General features: G+C 32.3%; 1 protein-coding gene and 1 pseudogene across 1 annotated transcript; one reads left to right on the top strand and one right to left on the bottom strand.

The window, feature by feature from the left end:
- The window catches only part of LOC146926513 (uncharacterized), a 90,962-nt pseudogene that overhangs the window by 19,440 nt on the left and 50,046 nt on the right, over positions 1–21,476 (bottom strand).
- LOC146926519 (uncharacterized) lies at positions 16,442–19,666 on the top strand. The gene has a single exon (XM_085758834.1). It carries the CDS (start codon positions 16,560–16,562, stop codon positions 19,503–19,505), a length of 2,946 nt encoding a protein of 981 aa, XP_085614960.1. The 5' UTR covers positions 16,442–16,559; the 3' UTR covers positions 19,506–19,666.

Raw genomic sequence — 21,476 nt, 5'->3', positions numbered from 1 at the left:
ACTTTGTAATGAATTCTTCATCGGTCCATAGAAAGAGATTTCGAGCCATGTCTTCAATCAAGGCATAAGCTGTTTCGAAGTCCTTATTCACTAGAGCAACACCTGCAGCTGTATCAACAAAGATTTTAGTAGCATGAGATAAACCATTGTAAAAAGTGTGGATGATTAACCATTCCTCTAGTCCATGGAGGGGGCAAAGTTTAAGCATTTCTTTAAAACGTCCCCATGAATCATGATTCCCCCTCATTTTGAGTGAATTGAAAGAGCCTTGCCCTTAGTTGGCCGATTTTTGATGGAGGAAGGAAACGAATGAGAAATTCTCGCTTCAATTGGTCCCATGAGGTGATAGAACCAACTTTTAGGGAATGGAACCAATTAAGAGCCTTGTTTTTTAGAGAAAAAGGGAAGAGATGCAGTCTTAAAGTTTCTTGGTTTTTCTTATAAGTTACAGTGAGCCGCCAAAAAGTTGAGATATGGAGATTGGGATCCTCATCGGGGGACCCCAAAAAATAGTTTTGCTGCACCATCTTAAGTTGGGCAGGCTTAATTTCAAAGTCATCACCCTCAACCGTTGGATACACAATAATAGCATATGGTTCTTCCGTTGAAGGAGTCACATATTCTTTAAGAGCACGTTTTTCAGCCATGTTGGTATTATTTTTGTGCTTTCCAAGAAGTTAATGGTGAAAGAAAAATAAAAAGAGAAAAAGAAAGGGAAAGAGAAGAAGAGAGAGGATTCTAATCACTAAGAAAAAGTTAATTAAATTAGTTAACTCCCCGGCAACGGCGCCAAAAACTTGATAGGGCCAAACCGCAAGTGCACGGCCTATCGAAGTAATAATAGTAAGAAGAGTATCGTTCCGCTAGGGAGTTGTTTAATTCAATTAACTTTAAAAGAATGATTAGAGGAGGAGAAAGTTTAGTAAAAGGAGGTTTTGATTGTTGAAGATAAATAACCATAATAATAAAGGAGCCTTGGGATTATTGGTTTGTCATAATAACAAATCTTTCACTAGACAAGACTTTAACTTCTAATTCCATGGTTTACACCGTAATTTCTTAAGACCGGTTTCCCTTTAGCCCCTCACCTTTCCGATGAAAGTCCGGTGAGAGTTTACTTCTAGTAACCAAGCCTATTTCGCTGACTTGATTACTAGAAGATGCTTATAAGGATTGAAACTACCTATGTCTCAATAATTGCAAGGACTATTTCACTGTCTTGCAATTATTGTCTAGATTCACTTGTTCCAACATCAAAGCTCCGCTCTCGCTTTATGAATTGATGTCTGGGATAATGGATTAACAATTATCAAACCCTCCGCTTTCGCTTCCACAGTTTGATAATTGTTAATTCATGTTAAAACAGTGAATCTAAATTAGAAATTACGGCTACATAGAATTAGGGTTAAAGCTTGGTTTGTTAGGATTATGTCATTAGACTTTTCCAACAATCCCAAGACAAAGAAGTCTACTCACTCATGTTCATCGTAGACATGGGGGAAGAAGAGAGAAGACAATAAAATAAATTGCGAAGGAAGGTAAATAAAATAAAAGACTTTATTGAAATAATACTTGAAATATTCTAAGCAAAAGTAAGTTAAGGTGAATGTTTATGGTGGAGAGCTACTCTATTTATAGCTTTACAATCGACTTAGAAACTAAGCAACTAAAAAGGGTAAAACAGTAAAGCTGCAACAGGGTAACTTGGGCTTGAAGAAAAGCAGCAAAAGTTGGCCTGGAGGGTGGCACGGCCGTGCCACATGTTGGCACTAGCCGTGCCAAGGTTCTGACTTGGTGGGAACATATTTTTGTCCCGTATCTTCGTATTTCTGCACCGTATTTGCTCCAGTCCTCTTTCTTTTGCTCCAAGACACCTTCCACCATATATTCGTTCCTAAAATATAATAAAAAGCAATTTGTAGTAAATTATTCAAAAAGGAAATAAATTGCAATAAAATAAAACTAAATCTTTAATAAAACTAAACTAATTAATGCAATAAAATAGACTAATTATTGACTCATCAATCTGGTTCTGTCTATAGATAATTTCTCTACTATTTTTTTTTTCCTTTGTTCATTTTAAGATCAAACTTGTATTTTCATTGTGATCATCTATCATAAAATAAAATCAATTGAATGAATGAGAGAGAGGTTTTAAGTAGTGAACACATATTCCTCCTTTGTGTGCTGTCACAGTTCAGCAAATATAATTCGAGCTGTATGTGTAACGTTCGGTTTATATAATCCTATCTGTGTCCTTTTATACACTAAAATTTACCTCAAACATGGTCTTTTGGGGGGTTTGACACATTTCAGATTCTACTTATTGAACTTTTTTTCAAGGTTTCGGAAAATATAATCCAAACTGCATATTCACAGGCTTTGAATAAACATGAGCAATTTTAGAACAGTTCAATTTGTTGAAATATAGTTCGAATTATATTTGCCGAGCAAATGGTATTTTTTGAAGGAAAAAAAAGGGCGTGTGAGTAACGCACATGGTGGGAAATGTAATAGCCTAAGTTCTCGGGCATTGTTTAGCTCAAAATTCTAGTATGGGCAAAACAAGAAGTACTGGGACCTCTCGTAAATTTTGAAATCTCCGGTCCTAATTTTTTTTTTTTGATGTTATAGTACAACCAAGTTAATTATTAGACAATTGAGCTTAAACTAATAAGTTGAACTGAATTATTTTTGAAATTTTAACAAGTCGAACATGAGTTAAAAACGATTCGTTTTGAACTCGAATCGAGTTTTGAACTGAATCAATTCTTAACGAGTCGAATCAAACTCAGATAATCTCGATTCGACTTGGCTCATTTTCAACTGTAATGCTTGGTTCAATCTTGGCATTTTTATGGCTAGGGGAAGCACACACATTATTAGTATTTTGCTTCAACGACGTAATGATTTCACCCTTCTGACAGATAAACATGTTCATTGCTTGGACACAAGTCCAAATAAATATATTTGGACACACACACAAAACCAAAAGAAAAATAAAAGAGAACAAAATTGAATAATGTCAATTGATTTGACTAAATATTTTTTCTTAAATTTTTTCATTTCATGTGAGGGTGCCTAAATAATATTTATTTGTGATTGTGCTTCCCAGAATTGAATTTGTCGATGATTATTTTGCTAGACTTACACAGATGAGAGTTAAGAGTTTTACATCTATCTTAGAAATGGAGATGGTCAAAATAACTGATAGTGGATTAGAATTCCACATTAGAAAGAAGTTAATCATCATATTGATCTAGCATAACTTGCGGAAAAAGTTTGACAAATTGAACATAAAAGGGAAGAAAAGAATGAGAAGAACAATAAATTTTTTAAAAAGAAAGAATTAATTATGTGATGTATAATATATGTTTGATATTGATGCATCATGAGTAAGGTTGATATGACAGAATTAAAATACAATTCCCCTTACACATGCCAAGCTCTATTCTCGTACAAGAAAAATTGAATCCTATTAACAATAAAACTTACACATTCGACATAACCAAGACCTTAAATACAATTAATTTCACAACATGTTTGATCATGTGTCACTAACGAATGTGTACATTTCAGAGACTTATTTCAAAACTCTTTGATGGAAAGATAGTCAAATTTTGCTGCAAGCCGAAACAAGACATGAAGTTCATACAAATTTTTTTGAACAAGCGATTGCTCATGTTTAGGGAGCTTTCACTTTACCTTATAACAAACTAAACTATAGATTAGACAATTGTTATAACAAACTCCAATTAATTTTTTTTTCCCTCATTACAAGGCGGGTAAAGATCCTCTCCATTTATAACTTTTTCCATTTGTTGCAATTTGGAGAGAGATAGACACAAAAAAATAAGTGGTGGGTCCTATCACTAAGTGGATCCCACCATCATTATTTTTTGTGTGTCTATCTCTCTCCAAATTGCAACAAATGGAAAAAATTATAAATGGAGAGGATCTTTACCCATTTCTAACAATGACTAAGAATCCATTATAATGAAGTAAGTGGTGTTTACAAATTCACTTTTTATATTCAACATAATCTTTGTGGGGCATTCAGCGTCCCTAAGAAAAATGTTTTCTTGAAAAGTGCAAGACAGCTGTGAATGTCTTTTACAACCAAATGATGGATAAACATATAGGAAATTTGATCTCAATTTCATGGTAACACAACAGAAAACTATCATCTAGCACTACAAGAATTTTGGTTATTACTGGTGGAAATAATCCTCCAGTAATGCAAAAAATCCCTCAGTAATACGCATTACTGACGGATTCGAGTCCCTCGGTAATATGAGCGTCAGAAATGTTACTGGCGGAATTTTCCCTCAGTAATGGGGAGTTAGTTTTGACAAAGCATTACTGAGAGATTATTCCGCCAGTAATTACTGCAATCCGTCAGTAATTACTGGCGGAATAATCCCTCAGTAATGCTTTGTCAAAACTACCTCTCCATTACTGAGGGAAAATTCCGCCAGTAATGTTTATACATATTTGCATCAGTGACGAAAAATTCCGCCAGTAATGTAATGGACCTTTTCTTTTGTGATCCCTTCCTACTTTTTAATTCTAATTAAAGAAATAAAATTAATTCAACACAAATAAATAAAATTTTAATTTAATAAGACACAAATTAATTAATCAATATATCATAATATTTGTATAATCCTTAAATAGTTTTCGTAAAAAAATCATAAATATTTAAATAATATTCATACAATCTATAAAACTAACATAATAAGCTAATGATCATAATATACAAACAAATTTGTTCCTAGTCTCCATCCTGGTAATTTGCTGCTCGTATTTCCTCCGGTGGCATCGGAACAAAATTATCATTTCAGACTGTTATTAGAAACATAGCAGACCTGAACAACACAAGCAGGAAAATGCAGAAAAACTGTAAGAAGATGAAACCGTCATTGAAGGTGGTGAAAAAGCTTCGAAAGAGAGAGTGAAAGTTAAACTGTTTTATTGATTCTGAAAGGTTGTTACAAGCAGTTTTTATATAGACAAATGTGCCAGCTCATGATAACTCTAACTAACTAAATGCACATGAAATTACAAGTGAAATGAAATTGTAAACTACAAATGCACTTTAACTAGTTGTCTTGCGCGCCAAGTTATCTTCCTTTGCGTTATTTTCTGCATGTGTTAATACCCCCTCGCAAACCAGAGAGTGCCCAATGAAGAAACAATAGCCTGATATAGAGCGACGAGTGTCCACACATCCACCCCAATCTGCATCACTGAAGCCAAGCAGTTGAAGTTCAGATGAATGAGGAAAGAAAAGACCCCTGCCTGGAGAACGTTTCAAGTAGCGTAGGACTCTAAGAGCTGCTCTATAATGCAATGCAGTAGGAGAGGCCATGAATTGGCTTAGTTGTTGAGCTGCAAAAGCTATATCTGGCCGGGTAGTTGTAAGATACAACAATCTTCCAACTAAACGCCTATAACCAGTTATATCAGTATGAGGAGAGCCACCATCTTGAGACAAGCGAATAGAAGGATCAAGAGGAGTGGAGGTAGGTTTATAATCAGTCAAACCTGCTTCAGCAAGCAGTTCTAAACAATACTTGCGTTGACAGAGAGAGATACCTCTAGAAGAACGTGCTACCTCTAAACCTAAGAAGAACTTAAGTTCCCCTAGATTTTTAATACGAAATGTATTATGAAGAGCCTGTTTCAATGAATCAAACTCTTTGAGGCATGTTCCTGCCAAGATTATATCATCCACATATACTAAGATCACAGTGTAGGAAGTTGCAGTGATCTTAGTGAATAGTGTGTGATCTGCAGTGGCTTGAGTGAATCCCTGAGCATGCAAAAAATGTGTAAGCTTCTCAAACCATTGCCTACTAGCTTGCTTAAGACCATAGAGTGATTTTAAGAGCTTGCAAACTTGGCCAGGTTTAGGAGAAGTGACACCTTGAGGGACCTTCATGTAGACAGCTTCATGCAGATCTCCATGAAGGAATGCGTTATTTACATCAAGCTGATGTAAATACCATCCATGAATGGAAGCTAGTGCAAGCAATACTCTGATGGTTGATAATTTTGCAACAGGAGAGAAAGTTTCAAAGTAATCCAGACCCTCAGTCTGATTAAAACCCTGTGCAACTAAACGTGCTTTAAAGCGTTCTATAGTACCATCTGCATTCCTCTTGATTTTATACACCCATTTACTACCTATAGGTTTGGCATCTGGGGGCAAATCAGCAAACACCCAAGTGTGATTAACATTGAGTGCCTCTATTTCTGCTTGCATAGCAGTCAACCACCTAGAATCTTTACTGGCTGAAAGAAAACTCGTGGGTTCAAGCTCAGTATTCAAAGAGTAAGCATAGGCTAAATGCTTGGGAGAAAGAGTTGAATAGTTAACAAAGTTGTTTATTGAGTAGTGACCATCTATTGAGTTGCAAACATAATCTTGCAAATAAGATGGGGTATGGCTATTTCTGGATGACTTTCTAATAGAAACTGGTGCTATTTCAACATTCCTTTCTTCTGTATCACTAGTGGAGTCTCCCTGTGAAACTTCTAAATCATCTTCAACAGAGCTCACACCTATATTACTCTCAGGCATGATAGGATTGACTGGCCTATCAAAGTAAATTTCTGTAGATGGAACTGTAGTGATACTAGAGGAATGAAAAGGAAATTCCATGTCAAAAAATTTGACATTTCTGGAAACTAAAACTTCAAAAGTATTAACATCAACAAGGACAAAACCTTTGATTCCTGGCTTGTAACCTAAGAAAGCACACTTTCTGGCCCTTGAGTCAAACTTATGTCTGTTGACTGGTAATGTTGATGCATAACTTAAGCATCCAAAAACTTTAAGGTTACTAAGATCAGGTATTTCATTGTACAAGACTTCATAGGAGGATTTATTGTTTAGAATTCTAGTAGGAATCCTGTTAATCACATATACAGCATGCAAAACAGCATAAGACCAAAATTTCTTAGGCAATTTTGATTGAAACATCAAAGCCCTACTGACATTGAGTATATGCTGATGCCTTCTTTCCACTCTACCATTCTGCTGTGGAGAATAGACACAACTCCTCTGATGTATAATTCCTTTCTCAGCATAAAAATCTTTCAACAAAAATTCAGGCCCATTATCACTCCTAATGATTTTCACTTTACACTCAAACTGCCTTTCAACCATTGAAATGAAACTTTTCACATTCTGAGAAGTCTCAGATTTATTTTTCATCATGACAATCCAAATATGTCTTGTACAGTCATCCAATATTGTAAGAAAGTATTTGTGACCATGGACAGAGGCTGTACCAAATGGTCCCCAAATATCAAAATGAAGTAATGCAAAGGGAAATTTAGCATTCTTATCACTAACAGGAAAGGGTAAAATCTTTTGTCTACACATTTGACATACATCACAAGCAATGTGTTGACTAGTAGTCATATAACTATACACTTTATTCATGCATGTCATTCTATCCTTGGACAAATGACCAAGCCTGAGATGCCATAGAACTCCATCAGGCACATGTTCTTTGTGTAACTTTGCTGAAGCAGATACACTTGAAACTGAAACTTAATGATTCTCAGCATCAGTCTTCAAGTAGTAAAGACCATTTCTTTCTTCAGCTAAACCAATCTTCCTCAAAGTGTTCCTTTCCTGTATAGTACACTTATCAGCCTCAAATTGCAAAATGCAATTTTGCTCTTTGATTAGTTTTGAGACAGAAATTAGATTCACAGCAAATTGAGGTAGATATAAGACATTATCTATACTCAACTCCTATGTCAATCTTATTTGTGCTCTACAATTAGCTTCTGTAGTATTTCCATTAGGTAAATTAACACTAATAGGTTCAATTTTAGTGCAATTACTAAACCATTTCATATCAAAACAAGTATGATGGGTAGCTCCTGTTTTGTAGTATTTTTCACCACGAGCTTATAAACTATTTTTCAAACGATATTCCAAGTAGCGTTTGAGCTTATAGCTTATCATTTTTCTTCCAATTTTAACCTTATTGTTTTATCTAAAATTCTTTTTTACCCTTCATAATTTATTGTAATTTAAACTAATATTTAGTTAAGTTAGTTGCTGGACAATTTCTTTTTTGAATAGTTGTTAGGTGTTGGACATGTACATTTCTTTTCTTTAAAAAAAAATGTACATATTGTTTTTGTTACGAAAAGCCACATACTATTTTTATTTTGGTTCCAAGTACATACTGTTTTTTTTTTTTTGAAAAGGGTCATGCATGCTCTTATTGTTAGGTAAAATAATTCTTTGTTTTTTAAATACGTAAATGTAATTCAATGAAGTAAATATTCAACGTAAATATAATCCAGGGTTAATAATACATATAAAATCTTGAAGAAAAAAAATACATAATAATAATAATACATTCCTCAAACAAAAACAAAGTATAAACACTTAAATGAAAATAACTATAAAATAAATGTTACTAAATAAAATTTGATTTGATAGTTTAATATCAAAGATATAATTAATTAAAAAAATTAAATTACCAAATTATAAATATTTAAATATTAATTGATATAAATTTTATTATGAATTAAAAATGCTCTTTTATGTCATTTTACATTAATCAGTTAGTTGAACCGCTAATTTTACCAAACATTTCAATTAGTTTATAATCTATAAGTCATCAGTTGGAAGCTATCAGCTATAAGCTATCAGCTATTCGCTATTTTTACTAAACAGAGCCAAATTAAAAACCCTTACCAACAAAACACAAATTGGGAACCCAAGACATCTAACAACAAAGTATATACATCTGCAATTTGTTGATTTGATATGTAATTTTTGCTTTTGATAGACTCGGCTCATTTAATTACCATAATTCATAGTACTTTTTTTAAGGAATATTTCATAGTACTTATAAAATCATTATTTTCAGATTATTTATACATCTATACTCTATATATAAAGAAAAAAAAACCCTTTCAGCTCTTTTGGACTGTCTTTTTTCTTTCCAAAAATGCCCTCAATTTTCAATATAAATAACAAATGTAACAAATAGATAAGAACAAATTTATATATTAAAATAAAAGTGTAACAAACACAAATGTCTAGTTTTTCCTTTATCATTTAAAAAGTGTAACAAAATAGATGAGTGTATCTATACTTACTTTTTCATTATCTCAATTATGCCCTTACACAACAACTTTTTCTATAATAAAGATTGTTGTTGGTGTCATTTAAAAAATAAGAATTTAAATTATATTTTTTTGTTATATTTTGGTTTCATTGAAATAGATAATCATGGTTAGTTTGATTTTTATAATTTGAAAGAAAAAAAACATTTATATTTATACTTTTAATCAAAATTAAAATTTTATAAAAAAACATCAGTTCATAATTTTCAAACATTAGCGCAATAAAAAGAGCAGAAAGATGGACACGTGAGTGCCCGTCTTTTCGCTAGTAGCAATAAATATAATAAACTTTGTCACTTTTAGTAGAATTATTTGTTTCTTTTCTGTAATAATTTTAACTATTTATTATCTCATCATTTCATTTTTTTCTCTTTTAGTAGTAAATAATTTTAATTATAACAGAGCAAGTAGTTTCATTTTCATTTGCCATTAAAATATATTAGCAAAACGGTTATATGAGTATGTTTGTTTAAATTATCTGGGTATAAAATCACTTTTTAAGCAAGAGTTAATGTATACTGTTTCAATATAATGTTTCAAGTTACTCAAGTTATGTTTGTGTAAGCTTTTCTTTGAAATTATTTTGTTAAAAAATTTATTTTTTTTTGGTACAAAATAAATAACATATATGCTTTAAGTAAAACAAAAACTATTTTCAATAGATTTTTATAAAAAAAAAATAAACGCTTAATTGCACTTTTCCCTCCTATTTTTTGTTAATTGTGCGATTTTGCACCCCCCCTCTTTTTTTAAAGCGATTTTGCACCCCATCTTTTTACCAATTGTGTTTTGTTCAAAATCATCATTAAAAGAGGGGAAATGGGGCAAAAGATGGGGTGCAAAATCACTAAAAAGAAGAAGAGGGTATGCAAAATCGCACAATTGACATAAAGATAAAGATGGGGGAAAAGTGCAATTAAGCCAAAAATAAAAATAAAAATTCATTTTTGTCTGAAGAGATAGAAATATAAATCATATTGTAAGGAAAGAGGCTCTTGACTTAATGAGAAACACTTATTTCGTGAGGAACGTGCAAAGCAGGCATGCCTAATGTTAAGTCGCTTTGTAGCATTATCAATTGGTCAAAATAGCACCATTCTCTTGAAAAAGCCAACAATATTGCATTCAACAAAACTACTTATGGCACAAAGTAGGAATGTCACAAATAGAAAGAAACAAAACCATATGGAAAAAGGAAAAAAGAAGAAAAAAAATTATGTTTTTTTTTGGTGGCCGGGGTTTGAATCCCAGTCCTTTTTTGATGGTCGGGGTTTGAACCCCAGTCCTTACATATATCATGCATTGTTTCTAGTTTCTACCAACAGAGCTAAGCTCACGAGGACAAAAAAAAATCATGTGTTTAAACTAGCATTGAAGTGATGTATCATCTTTAGAAAAAAATTCTTATCCTCTTAAAAATTTCCCACCCACTCTTTTTCTCCCATCATCATCATCATCATGCGTTATCCCCCACAAAATGAGACATCTTCCACTAGATCAATTTAATATCTGAAGCTACAACTTCTAAAAAAAACATCATTATAAAAGACCATAACATTCACTTAATTTATGGCTCCATAATCTTATCTTATATCTTTAGATTTTTTTTCTTTCACAAACTATATCTTTAGAGAAATATTATACATTCTTCGTATTTAACAACAATTTCTTATGTGTGTGTGTGTGTGTGTGTGTATATATATATATATATATATATATATATATATATATATATATATATATATATCATTTTCTATGAGAATTTAAACTACAAAAACAGTCTACAGATAAACAATTTTTTTTGACAAATACAGATAAATTATTTGTAAACATGTTTTTGAGCTTAAAGATGATCCATAATTAATGTCAAACTTTTGTTCAATCTATATATAAAAAATGTCATGCCATGAAAATATGTCCTTCCATAAACAATAATAGATTTCAAACAGTTTAGAAAAGGCGGCATATTATGTAATCTATATAGTTCATTAGCTTTCATATACTATTTTGTTAATTGACAATCACTATTCATTAGTGACAACAACACTGTAAATAACACACCCTCTGCCCTACATTTTCACTAAGATGTTTCATTCCTTGTTGTTTCTGGTGCTTTGACTCAAGTCATGAGCTAGTAGTTCGTCTTTTGGCTAAGCTTAATCGACTTACTTGTATCTCTGGCTATTTGTAGATATTGACTAACACTTAAAAAATTTTGGTCGACAAAGATTACTCTAATCATTGTTGCAGAAACCATTTTTTGTTTTTTGTTTTTTGCGTTTCAGTGCAATAAAAGAGGTTACTCCAGATTACCCACTAGGGAAAATGCTTTAATTTTGAACTAATTGAAAAAGACATCCTAAACTGACTCCAGACAATTAAAACTGCAGAAAACACACTCTCTATGATATTATATATAATTAAATAGAATAATAGCAAGAATTGCACAATTCCACTATTTTTTAGTAGAACAGGCCGAACAATAACGATCGACTGTAGTATTTTTGTCAAACAGTGAAATCCTAACCTATATACATCAATAAAAACCAACTGCAGCAAATATTGGCAAGCACATTGAGACATCTGAAAGAGGGGGGAGAGTTGAGTAGCTCAATTAGTTTGAGTTAAGGAATAAAGAGTTGGAGGTCTTGAGTTCAAACACAGACAAAGGAGAAAAAACATTGAGACATTCAAAAATGGAAAAGGAAAAATGAAAAACAATCTCATTGCAAGTGTTAGTTTAAACTGAGTTCGAATTTGATGGGGAAAAGGTAGAATAAGATGAAAGAAAGAAAATAAGGAAGCAAAATACCACAAAATCTAAAATAAAACATGAAAAGAAGAAGGAATGACGAAGCATCGATGCGACAAGCCCCAACCACATACAATAGATACTGAGAAACTGTTGCAAGTAACCTCGAGGAAGATGGCGATGAGGTGAGAGGTTGAGTTATTAATGTCAAATTTTGAGCTTATTTTCACAAGTCTTTCAAGATAGCTTACGAAAATACCTTATAGCATATACTAAAAAAATTAATGTCAAATTTTGTCCTTAGATCATGTATCTGTAACCAAAATCAGTCTAGAAATACATGTTGTTGAGCTTATAAACAGAAATTGTTTATGCCTTCTATTAAGTATTTTGAAAAGGTCACATCTATGGTTCAATATTGATTTTGTAAAACCACTTCATGAATATAAATTCTATTAGTAAAAAAAATAAAATAAAAGACTATATAAATTCTTTAACTTAATCAAGTCCTTATTTTATATACAATGCATTGATGATGAGTATGTGTTTGATGGATGAGTTATTTAGAAGATACTAAAACTGGATGAGCTAATTAACAAACAAGACCATTGGAACTATAAAAAAAAAAAAAAAATTAATTAGGTGTTGCTTGATATCTGAATCAAACAACTGAATGGTATGTATCATCATTGTTCCAATACATCTCATAAAAAAGGAGTAAACACAATGAATAACATAAATGGAATTGGAAATAGGAAACAATATTTTTCTAGTTTCCGATCACTATTCATCAATGTCGCCATCCACTTTAAGAAGCAGCGTTTGGGTTTGGACGAAAGCCACAATTCTTAGATTCTCTTTGTTCACGTTTCGATTGTCTTTAGAACGCATGAAATTCATGTCAAACGCCAATCCAAACACTTACCAAGTCTCTCACCTTTGAATATTGAATATTGGGTTCTAGTACTATACCTCATATTTGACACAAGACCACACCCGATTAATGGAAAATAATGCTCAATTTCTTAAAGCACAGTTATGTGTAATGTCAAGTGTACCATCCAGTCTTTCTTTCTTTTAACGGGGTCAATGAACAATTGTTGTTAACTTGTAATGGGGTAAAGATCCTCTCCATTTATAATTTTTTCCATTTGTTGCAATTTGGAGAGAGATAGACACACAAAAAATAATGATGGTGGGATCCACTTAGTAAAGACCATGGGAGAATGGAAAAACAGGTCAGACCACCGAAAGCAAGGCTTGGAAGTCCGTTAATATAACTTAAATAATTGTAGGGTCATTGCTTTCACTTTTAAGTCATTCAATTCTCCAAATAAAAATCAGCCAATAGAAAAAAATTGAGTAAATTTACACTCACCTCCCCATTGGAAAATTTGAATTGAACTCTCGGTCTTCTCAATCATGAAGGCATGTTTTCTTCGTAAATAAAATAGAACACATACTTTCTTGTTGATGTTAAAATTGTTTACGATAAGTATTGCAAGCAAACAAACTCATTTACGTTTAACAAAAATTAAGTTAAAAATTTTAAGCTAGAAAATCCAGGAATGAAGAAGTAAGGGTTTTTTAATCGAGATAAACGAAACCATAACTTTAGTTTCGAATTGATTAAAAATTCATAGCTGACTGATCTGTTAAGAAACAAGGAGTCTTTAAACGAAACTATTACTGTTTCTTATAAACAATGAAAAAAATATAATTTTTTTTCTTATGAAATGATCTTTTGTAAAATACAAAAGTCGAAAAATAGTTATTTGAATCATAAAAAATATTATTGATTTTTTGACTTATGAATCAAATCACCAGTACACCTCAAAATTGTAAATGTCCCGTAGAAGCTCTCGTTTGTCCTTGTTATTGTGTATGATCACTTTTATAATCAATTGTGGAAGATTAGAATATTTGGTTTTCCATCATATCAACAAAAAGTCTATAGTTCAATCGTCTTATAATTCAGTTTTATGCAAAAAGGGACTTAAAACATGATTTCAAGAACCCTAAAAAGGCGGTTAAATGTATTTAATATTTGTCTGTGAGCTTAACTCAGTTCGTATGAACAATGTATAATATATGTAAGGTCTGGGTTCAAACTCCGACCACCACCAAAAAAATATGTATTTAATATTTAAAATAGCGTTTCTTAAAAAATTTATGTTTTAAGTGTTTGTTTAAGATAAGCGAAACATAACCAAACCGTAAGCGAAACACCCTTATTGGGAATCTTTGGGTATCAATCAGTCCCATGCTTATATTGAAATGGGAGGGAAAAAAAGGAAAGGAAACTAAACTAACTATTTTCAATCCCATGCTTATTTTTAATCCTATAACGTGAAGTATGGATAAATTTGATTTATTCTTCAATGATGACTAGTTAGTATATTTTAGTAATTCAACTTGGCAACCGTTTCTTCATTGATGGAAGATGAGGTTTTATGGTCAATTGGTCATGCTATGGACCAATTGATGTTTCCTAACAAGTGTTTCTCAACTTCAGCCTCTTTCCTTGCAGTTGACACGAAAAGAATATGCTTAATAATTAAATGATGTGAATTAAGATAAAAATCACACTAATTCTTTAATGTTTGATGAAAAATTAACATCAACCAAACCAAACCAAACCAAACCAAAGTGTCACAAATAATAAAATAAGATGAAAGAAAAGAAGAACACATCAATATATGTTTTTTCAGTTCAGTCAAATTGACCCACGTACAAAGATACTATCAAATCCATCATCAAAAACTTTCTTACAAAGAGATATAGAAGTTACAATAAATTAACCTTCAACAAGTTTTCTAAGAACAAACTCTAATTTCTACCATTTTAGAGGTTAAACAAACGCAGTTCGTGGCACAGGTGGCACATAATCGGAATTTTTAAATAGACCAAGAAAGAGGTTAGATCAGTGGCAGTGATATTTACATCTTGACTGTCTTATTACATCCCATTGATTAAATCAAAGAATAGATGGCTATGATAAAATTGAGAAATCTGCTCAAAAAACTATCATACTCCACTATGGCTCTGTTTGATAAACCACCAAAAAGAGCTTTTAGCTTTTAGCTTTTAGCTTATAAGCTCATTTGACAAAAACAGCTCTGTTTGGTAACATTTTTTTACAACGAGCTTATAGCTTATTTCAGGAGCTTATAAGCTATTTTTCAGAAGCTACTTCAAGTAGCGTTTGAGCTTATAGCTAATAGCTTCTCATTTTTTCTTCCATTTTTGCCCTTATCACTTTAACTAAATTCTGTTTTTACCCTTTATAAATTGTTAGGTTATTGGCAAAAAATTGTTACGTTACTGGCAATATATTTAAGGGAAGATGGCAATTTACCTTGACAAAAAAAAAAAAAAGATGGTTGCAATATACATATTTTGTTACGTAAACAACATTACCTTTTTATAATTTTTTTGTTTTGCTTTGAAAGAGCCTTTATAATTTTCGTTGTTAGTATAATATATAATTTTATTATTATTAGTTTTATAATTTAAATGAATAGATAGAAACATTATTATTAACTTTTTTTATAAAGTATAAAATTAAAATAAACATAAATATAAATAATAATCTATGCAGGAAAAAATTAATTTATTAATAATAATATATAAAATAATATTTTAAATTAATTATTTAAATTACTAATTTTTAAGTATCTTAAAATTTCTTAAAAAGAAAGTATTTGAAGTATTAATTGATATAAATTTTATTAAGAATGTCCTTTTATGTCATTTTACGTTTATAAGCTAGTTGAACCGCTAATTTTACCAAACACTTCAACTAGCTTATCAGCTAAAAGCTATCAGCTAGCTTATCAGCTAAAAGCTATCAGCTAACTTATCAGCTAAAAGCTATTTTTACCAAACAGAGCCTATGTCTTTAAACCGATGGTGATGTCACTTTAACCATCAACAACTGACAAAACATTAGATTGTAAGTTGTAATGTAACCATGACTTTTTTTATTGAAAAAAGACCTTTAATAAAAGAGAAACAAAAGAGAGCCTGCCTGAATATATTGTTTATACCGCCTGAATAGTCAAATATGAGGGGTTGCCTAGTGATGCTTCAAAATGTGTCCAACATTAAATCTTTGCATGCAACGTATCGAGCCTCAACCTATTAATATGTGTGATTTTCAAGTAGTAACTACATAAAAAAAGGATTTATTTACCGTGGCTATCATTTTATTTGTATTAAATTAAAATAGACAAGTCAATATAAAAAATATTTATTAAGTGAAAGATAGAAGGATTGATATTCATAAACCACTATAAATATGAGGTGCTGAATGGTTGGCACACTAATGGTTGGCACACTAATGCATAATTAATTAATATCAACATTGTAGGGTCATTGTTTTCACTTTAAGTGATCCAAATTTTCCAATGAAAAATTGGCCAACGGAGAAAAAATTTATGGGTCAAGAAACTATAAAATATTATAAGGTTCACTTTGAAATAATGCAATGTTTAGTTCCCATTACATGTGTTACAACTTTATGGATCTTGTTCAACGAAACTTCTCTTGTGTGCAACTTTATAAGTACACCATTTGTCACCTATGTCTTCTCAGTTTTCTCTTGTGTTGTGTGGTGGAAAATCAAAGTAATCCAACAACAATGAGATCAATTACATTAGTTTCAATGTTTTCTTTCCTTCTCTACTTCATATATATGAGTTTCCAGATATATGTTGCCTCTGCCAAATGCCTTGAGGATCAACAATCATTCTTGCTCCAATTCAAAAACAATCTCACATTCAAACCAGATAGTTTTAATAAACTGGAGCAGTGGAATCAAAGCATTTCTTGCTGCAATTGGAGTGGTGTAACCTGTGATAATGAGGGGCAAGTTATAGGCCTTGACCTGAGAAACGAAGTATCCGGTGGATTTGACAATTCCAGTGGTCTTTTCAGTATTCAAAAGTTGACCAAGATTAGGATGTTATATCTATATGGTATAAGTATACCAGCTCAAGGATATGAATGGACCAGTCTTTTGTTGCCGCTCCGTGACCTACAAGAATTAGGCATGTCAGACTGTGGTCTATCAGGACCCCTTGATTCTTCCCTTTCAAAACTAGAGAACCTATCAGTCATTATTCTTCGTGACAATAATTTTTCATCCCCAGTGCCAGAAACATTTGCCAATTTTAAAAACCTAACCACCCTCAATCTTCAGGATTGTGGATTAACTGGAACATTTCCACAAAATATCTTTCAAATTAGAACACTGGCAGATATTGACTTATCTGACAACCCTAACCTCCATGGTTTTTTTCCAGACTACTCACTTAGCGAATCTCTTCACAGCATTATGGTGAGTAACACAAACTTCTCTGGAGCATTAACTAGCTCTATTGGCAACTTGAGGCACTTATCTGGATTGTATCTTTCCAGTTGTCAATTTAATGGAACACTTCCCAATTCATTGTCAAACCTCACACACCTCATTTACTTGGATTTGTCAAATAATAGTTTCACAGGTCCAATGCCACCATTTGGCATGGCCAAAAACCTTACCCGTCTAAACCTTTCTCATAATCGTTTAAGTGGTCAAATTCCATTATCTTCTAACTTTGAAGGACTAGAGAATCTTGAAACCATTGACTTAAGTTATAATTCTCTCGATGGCAGAATTCCTGCAATCCTTTTTTTACTGCTGTCAATACAAGAGATTCATCTTTCATGCAACCACTTCAGTACACTAGATGAATTTAAAATCATCTCTCCTTCCTCATTAAACACTCTTGATTTAAGCAGCAACAATCTTTCAGGGCCTTTTCCAACATCTATCTTTCAGCTTGGTTCACTTACGTATCTCAACCTCTCTTTTAACAAGTTCAACGGATCCCTACTGCTAGATAAAATTTTGGAGCTTGGAAACTTAATTTTACTAAACCTTTCATACAACAACTTATCAGTGAATGGGAATGTTGCAAATGTTGATCAATCTTCTATTCCTTGCTTTTTTGAACTATACCTGGCATCTTGCAACTTGAAAATTTTCCCTAGTTTCTTGATAAACCAAGACGAATTGAGCACTCTTGACCTTTCAAATAACCAGATTCAAGGAATAGTGCCAAACTGGATTTGGAAAATGCAAGATCTTCAAATCCTTAATATTTCTCACAATTTTCTCACTGATTTGGAAGGACCTTTGCAAAATCTTAATGACTTGATTTCTCTTGACCTTCATAACAATCAATTGCAAGGATCAATACCTGTTTTTCCTAAATATGTTAGATATTTGGATTTCTCTACCAACAAATTTTCTGTCATCCCACAATATATTGGTAGTTTTCTTTCTTCCACAATTTTTCTATCTCTTTCAAATAATAATTTACAAGGCAACATCCCTCATTCCATTTGCAATGCTTCAAATCTTCAAGTCCTTGATATTTCGTTCAACAATATTTCTGGAACAATTTTTCCATGTTTATTGAAAATGACTAGTACCCTTGATGCATTAAACTTGAGGAATAACAATATAACAGGACCTATACCAGATATGTTTCCAGTTTCTTGTGTTGTAAGGACTTTGAACTTTCAAGGAAATCTCATAAGTGGGCCAATTCCCAAGTCTCTCTCACACTGCACATCATTAAAGGTATTTGACATTGGATCAAATCAAATTATTGGTGACTTTCCATGCTGTTTGAACAACATACCTACACTTAGTGTCTTAATTTTGCGGAACAACAAATTTTATGGTTCCATAGAATGTTCCCATTTATTAGAAAGCAAGCCTTGGAAAATGATTCAAATTGTGGACATTGCTTTCAACAACTTCAACGGAAAACTACCAGAGAAGTTTTTCACAAGCTGGGAAAGAAGGAAACATGATGAACATGTTGTATTGGGCAACAACTACATTCCACAATCGTACAACTCATATTATATAGATGGTGTGACAGTTACATGTAAAGGCAATCAGACGGAGTTGGTTAAAATTCTAACAATCTTCGTAGCCATTGATTTCTCATCCAATTTCTTTGAAGGACCAATATCAGAGGTGTTGATGAACTTCGAATTACTTTATGTTCTCAACTTTTCAAACAACCATCTCTCTGGTGAAATTCCATCGACTATTGGGAACCTGAAACAGTTGGAGTCCTTGGACCTCTCAAATAACTATTTGATTGGTGAAATTCCTGAGCAACTTGCAACCCTGTCATTCCTTTCTTATTTGAACCTCTCCTTCAATCATTTGGTGGGGAAGATCCCAACAGGTACCCAACTTCAATCATTTGAAGAATCTTCCTTTGAAGGAAATGATGGGCTATATGGACCTCCATTAACTGAAACACCGATTGATGGGCCAGATAAGCCGCAACCACAACCAGCATGTGAGAGGTTAGCTTGTTCAATTGAATGGAATTTTTTAAGTGTGGAGTTGGGATTTGTTTTTGGGCTCGGAATCATCATTGGTCCCCTCTTGTTTTGGAAGAAATGGAGAGTAAGTTATTGGAAACTTGTAGACAAAATTCTCTGTCGGATCTTCCGGAGGATGCATTTTGAATATGCAACTGATAGAGGACAGGCATACAAAATTTTAAGGTGGTGATAACATTAGTGCTAGGGATTGTGATAATTATTGAAATAATGTTTTCTATTTCCATTTCCATTTAAGTTGTACTTTGTGTTTACTCCTTTGTGTGTGATGATATGTACTATGACTTTGAATAAACATTCTATAAAATTTAAATAAAGCAGTATCATTGAAAATTGTGGTGATAGTGTTTCATCCGAAATAAAAAGAAAACCAAGAGGATACAACTCCAAAAGCTAAGTATAAGTTAAAACTTCATATATCAACCAAATAACTAAATCATTTTGTTAAAAAAAAAAAAAACTAATTAATATTGTTCCTTTTGGTAAAACAATTGTTTAATTTGATTTTGAAGGTCTAACTCAGTTCCTGTGATTTCCAAATTGTTCCTTTTTATGCAATTTCTGTTATTTGTATTTTTTTTTTAAAAAACATTAATTCTAAAAAAAAATTGTATTGTAGAGTGCTTTTATTTTAATTCTCATACAAAATGCTACAATTGATTGTTGTCTATTACTTTCACTAATCTATAATGGCTTCTATGAGGAAGTTGCAGCCTCCTTCTGGTTATAAATAACTTGCTAAATTTCTCTAGATCTGTCACATGGGAAATCTCTATTGGAATCTTGCCAACAAATCTAGCATCAGATAAATGCTTCCACTGAAGTTCATAAGATTTCCACTGTGGTTCATAAAACAGTGCATGAAATTGCCTTTGCACGAAATTTCTTTCAAATTTTTGGCCGGTTCGACAAGGAAATTTTGGAAAATATAAACAACTAGAAACAATTATTTAAAACGAGAGAGTATCATACGGATTCCCAAACATTACTCATATTAACTACCCAAAAATAAAACAACAAATAATAAAGAGAAAACAAGCCTAGTTCGAATAATGAAATTCACAATAAAAAGCATATAAATACCATATGATGTACGTAATTTGTTGGGTATTGATGACAGTACGTCATTACTAGTTTTTTAGTCATATTTGTGTCCTTTTTGTAATGTTTAGAGAGTCAACTGCTTGTAATTCATGGTGAAATCAGATTAAAACAGGAACAAGAGCCCAAAGGAAGAAATTGAGAAAAAGAGGAAAAAAAATGTGAAGAATCGTGTCAGTTTGCTCTAATCGTGGCACGTTGCAAGGATGTGGAATTCACTAATACTTTCTGGAAATTTCGTGGCACGATGAACCACGAAACGTGCCACGATGATTGAATTAAGTTGCTGCCACGTATGAATTTAAGGGATGAGAACAATTGTTTCGCTTATGGGCTGGTGTGAATAGAAAAATAAAATAATGGCATGGACATTTGTTGGGCCAAGGAAGTGACTATCCGTAACCAAAGAAAAGAAACCAATCATGCTTGCTATAAAAGGAACAGCCGCACCTCAAGAAAAGGATTCACGTATTGTGCAATCACGGTTTGGAAAGTGAGCCGTACAGGATATCACGATTTTGGCCACATGGTTTTGGGAAGATAGAGCCGCACAGCAGGAATCAAGCCAGGAAGCACATGATAATTGGAGGACAACAATAGCACCGTTGGATATAAACTATGGAGTAAAGCCGGCAACGTCGAAACTCTTTCGGTTTATTTTCTTTTACTATGTTGTTTATCCCTTTGATCATGTCTAGCTAATTTCCTTTGATTAAGCTATGATGAACCTATTGGAATATATGAATCAGTAGTTGAAACTCTCTTTATAATCAATGTTATTCAATTTTTATTCAGAATTATTTGTGTTCATTGCTTTTCATATGATTGTTTGTATGACTATTAACCTTAGCTTCTTTCAATCACATAAATTGATCTTAGGAATTGAATGACTACTAGCCCTAGCTTTTCATCACCGGCTTAATAATTTGTTTTCTATATATCTTCCAACCATTTGTATTTACTTGCAATTTATTATTTTTAGCACTTAATCCAACTGCCTAGGGCAACCCTATAAATTTAATACATCCTTAATTTTAACGTC

This window comes from Medicago sativa, chromosome 4 (genome assembly GCF_051527215.1).
Source record: "Medicago sativa cultivar Bolivia chromosome 4, Bolivia_mono, whole genome shotgun sequence".
In the NCBI taxonomy this organism is placed as follows: domain Eukaryota; kingdom Viridiplantae; phylum Streptophyta; class Magnoliopsida; order Fabales; family Fabaceae; genus Medicago; species Medicago sativa.
Note: the sequence above shows the minus strand (reverse complement) of the source record. Positions and strands in the feature narration are given on the sequence as shown.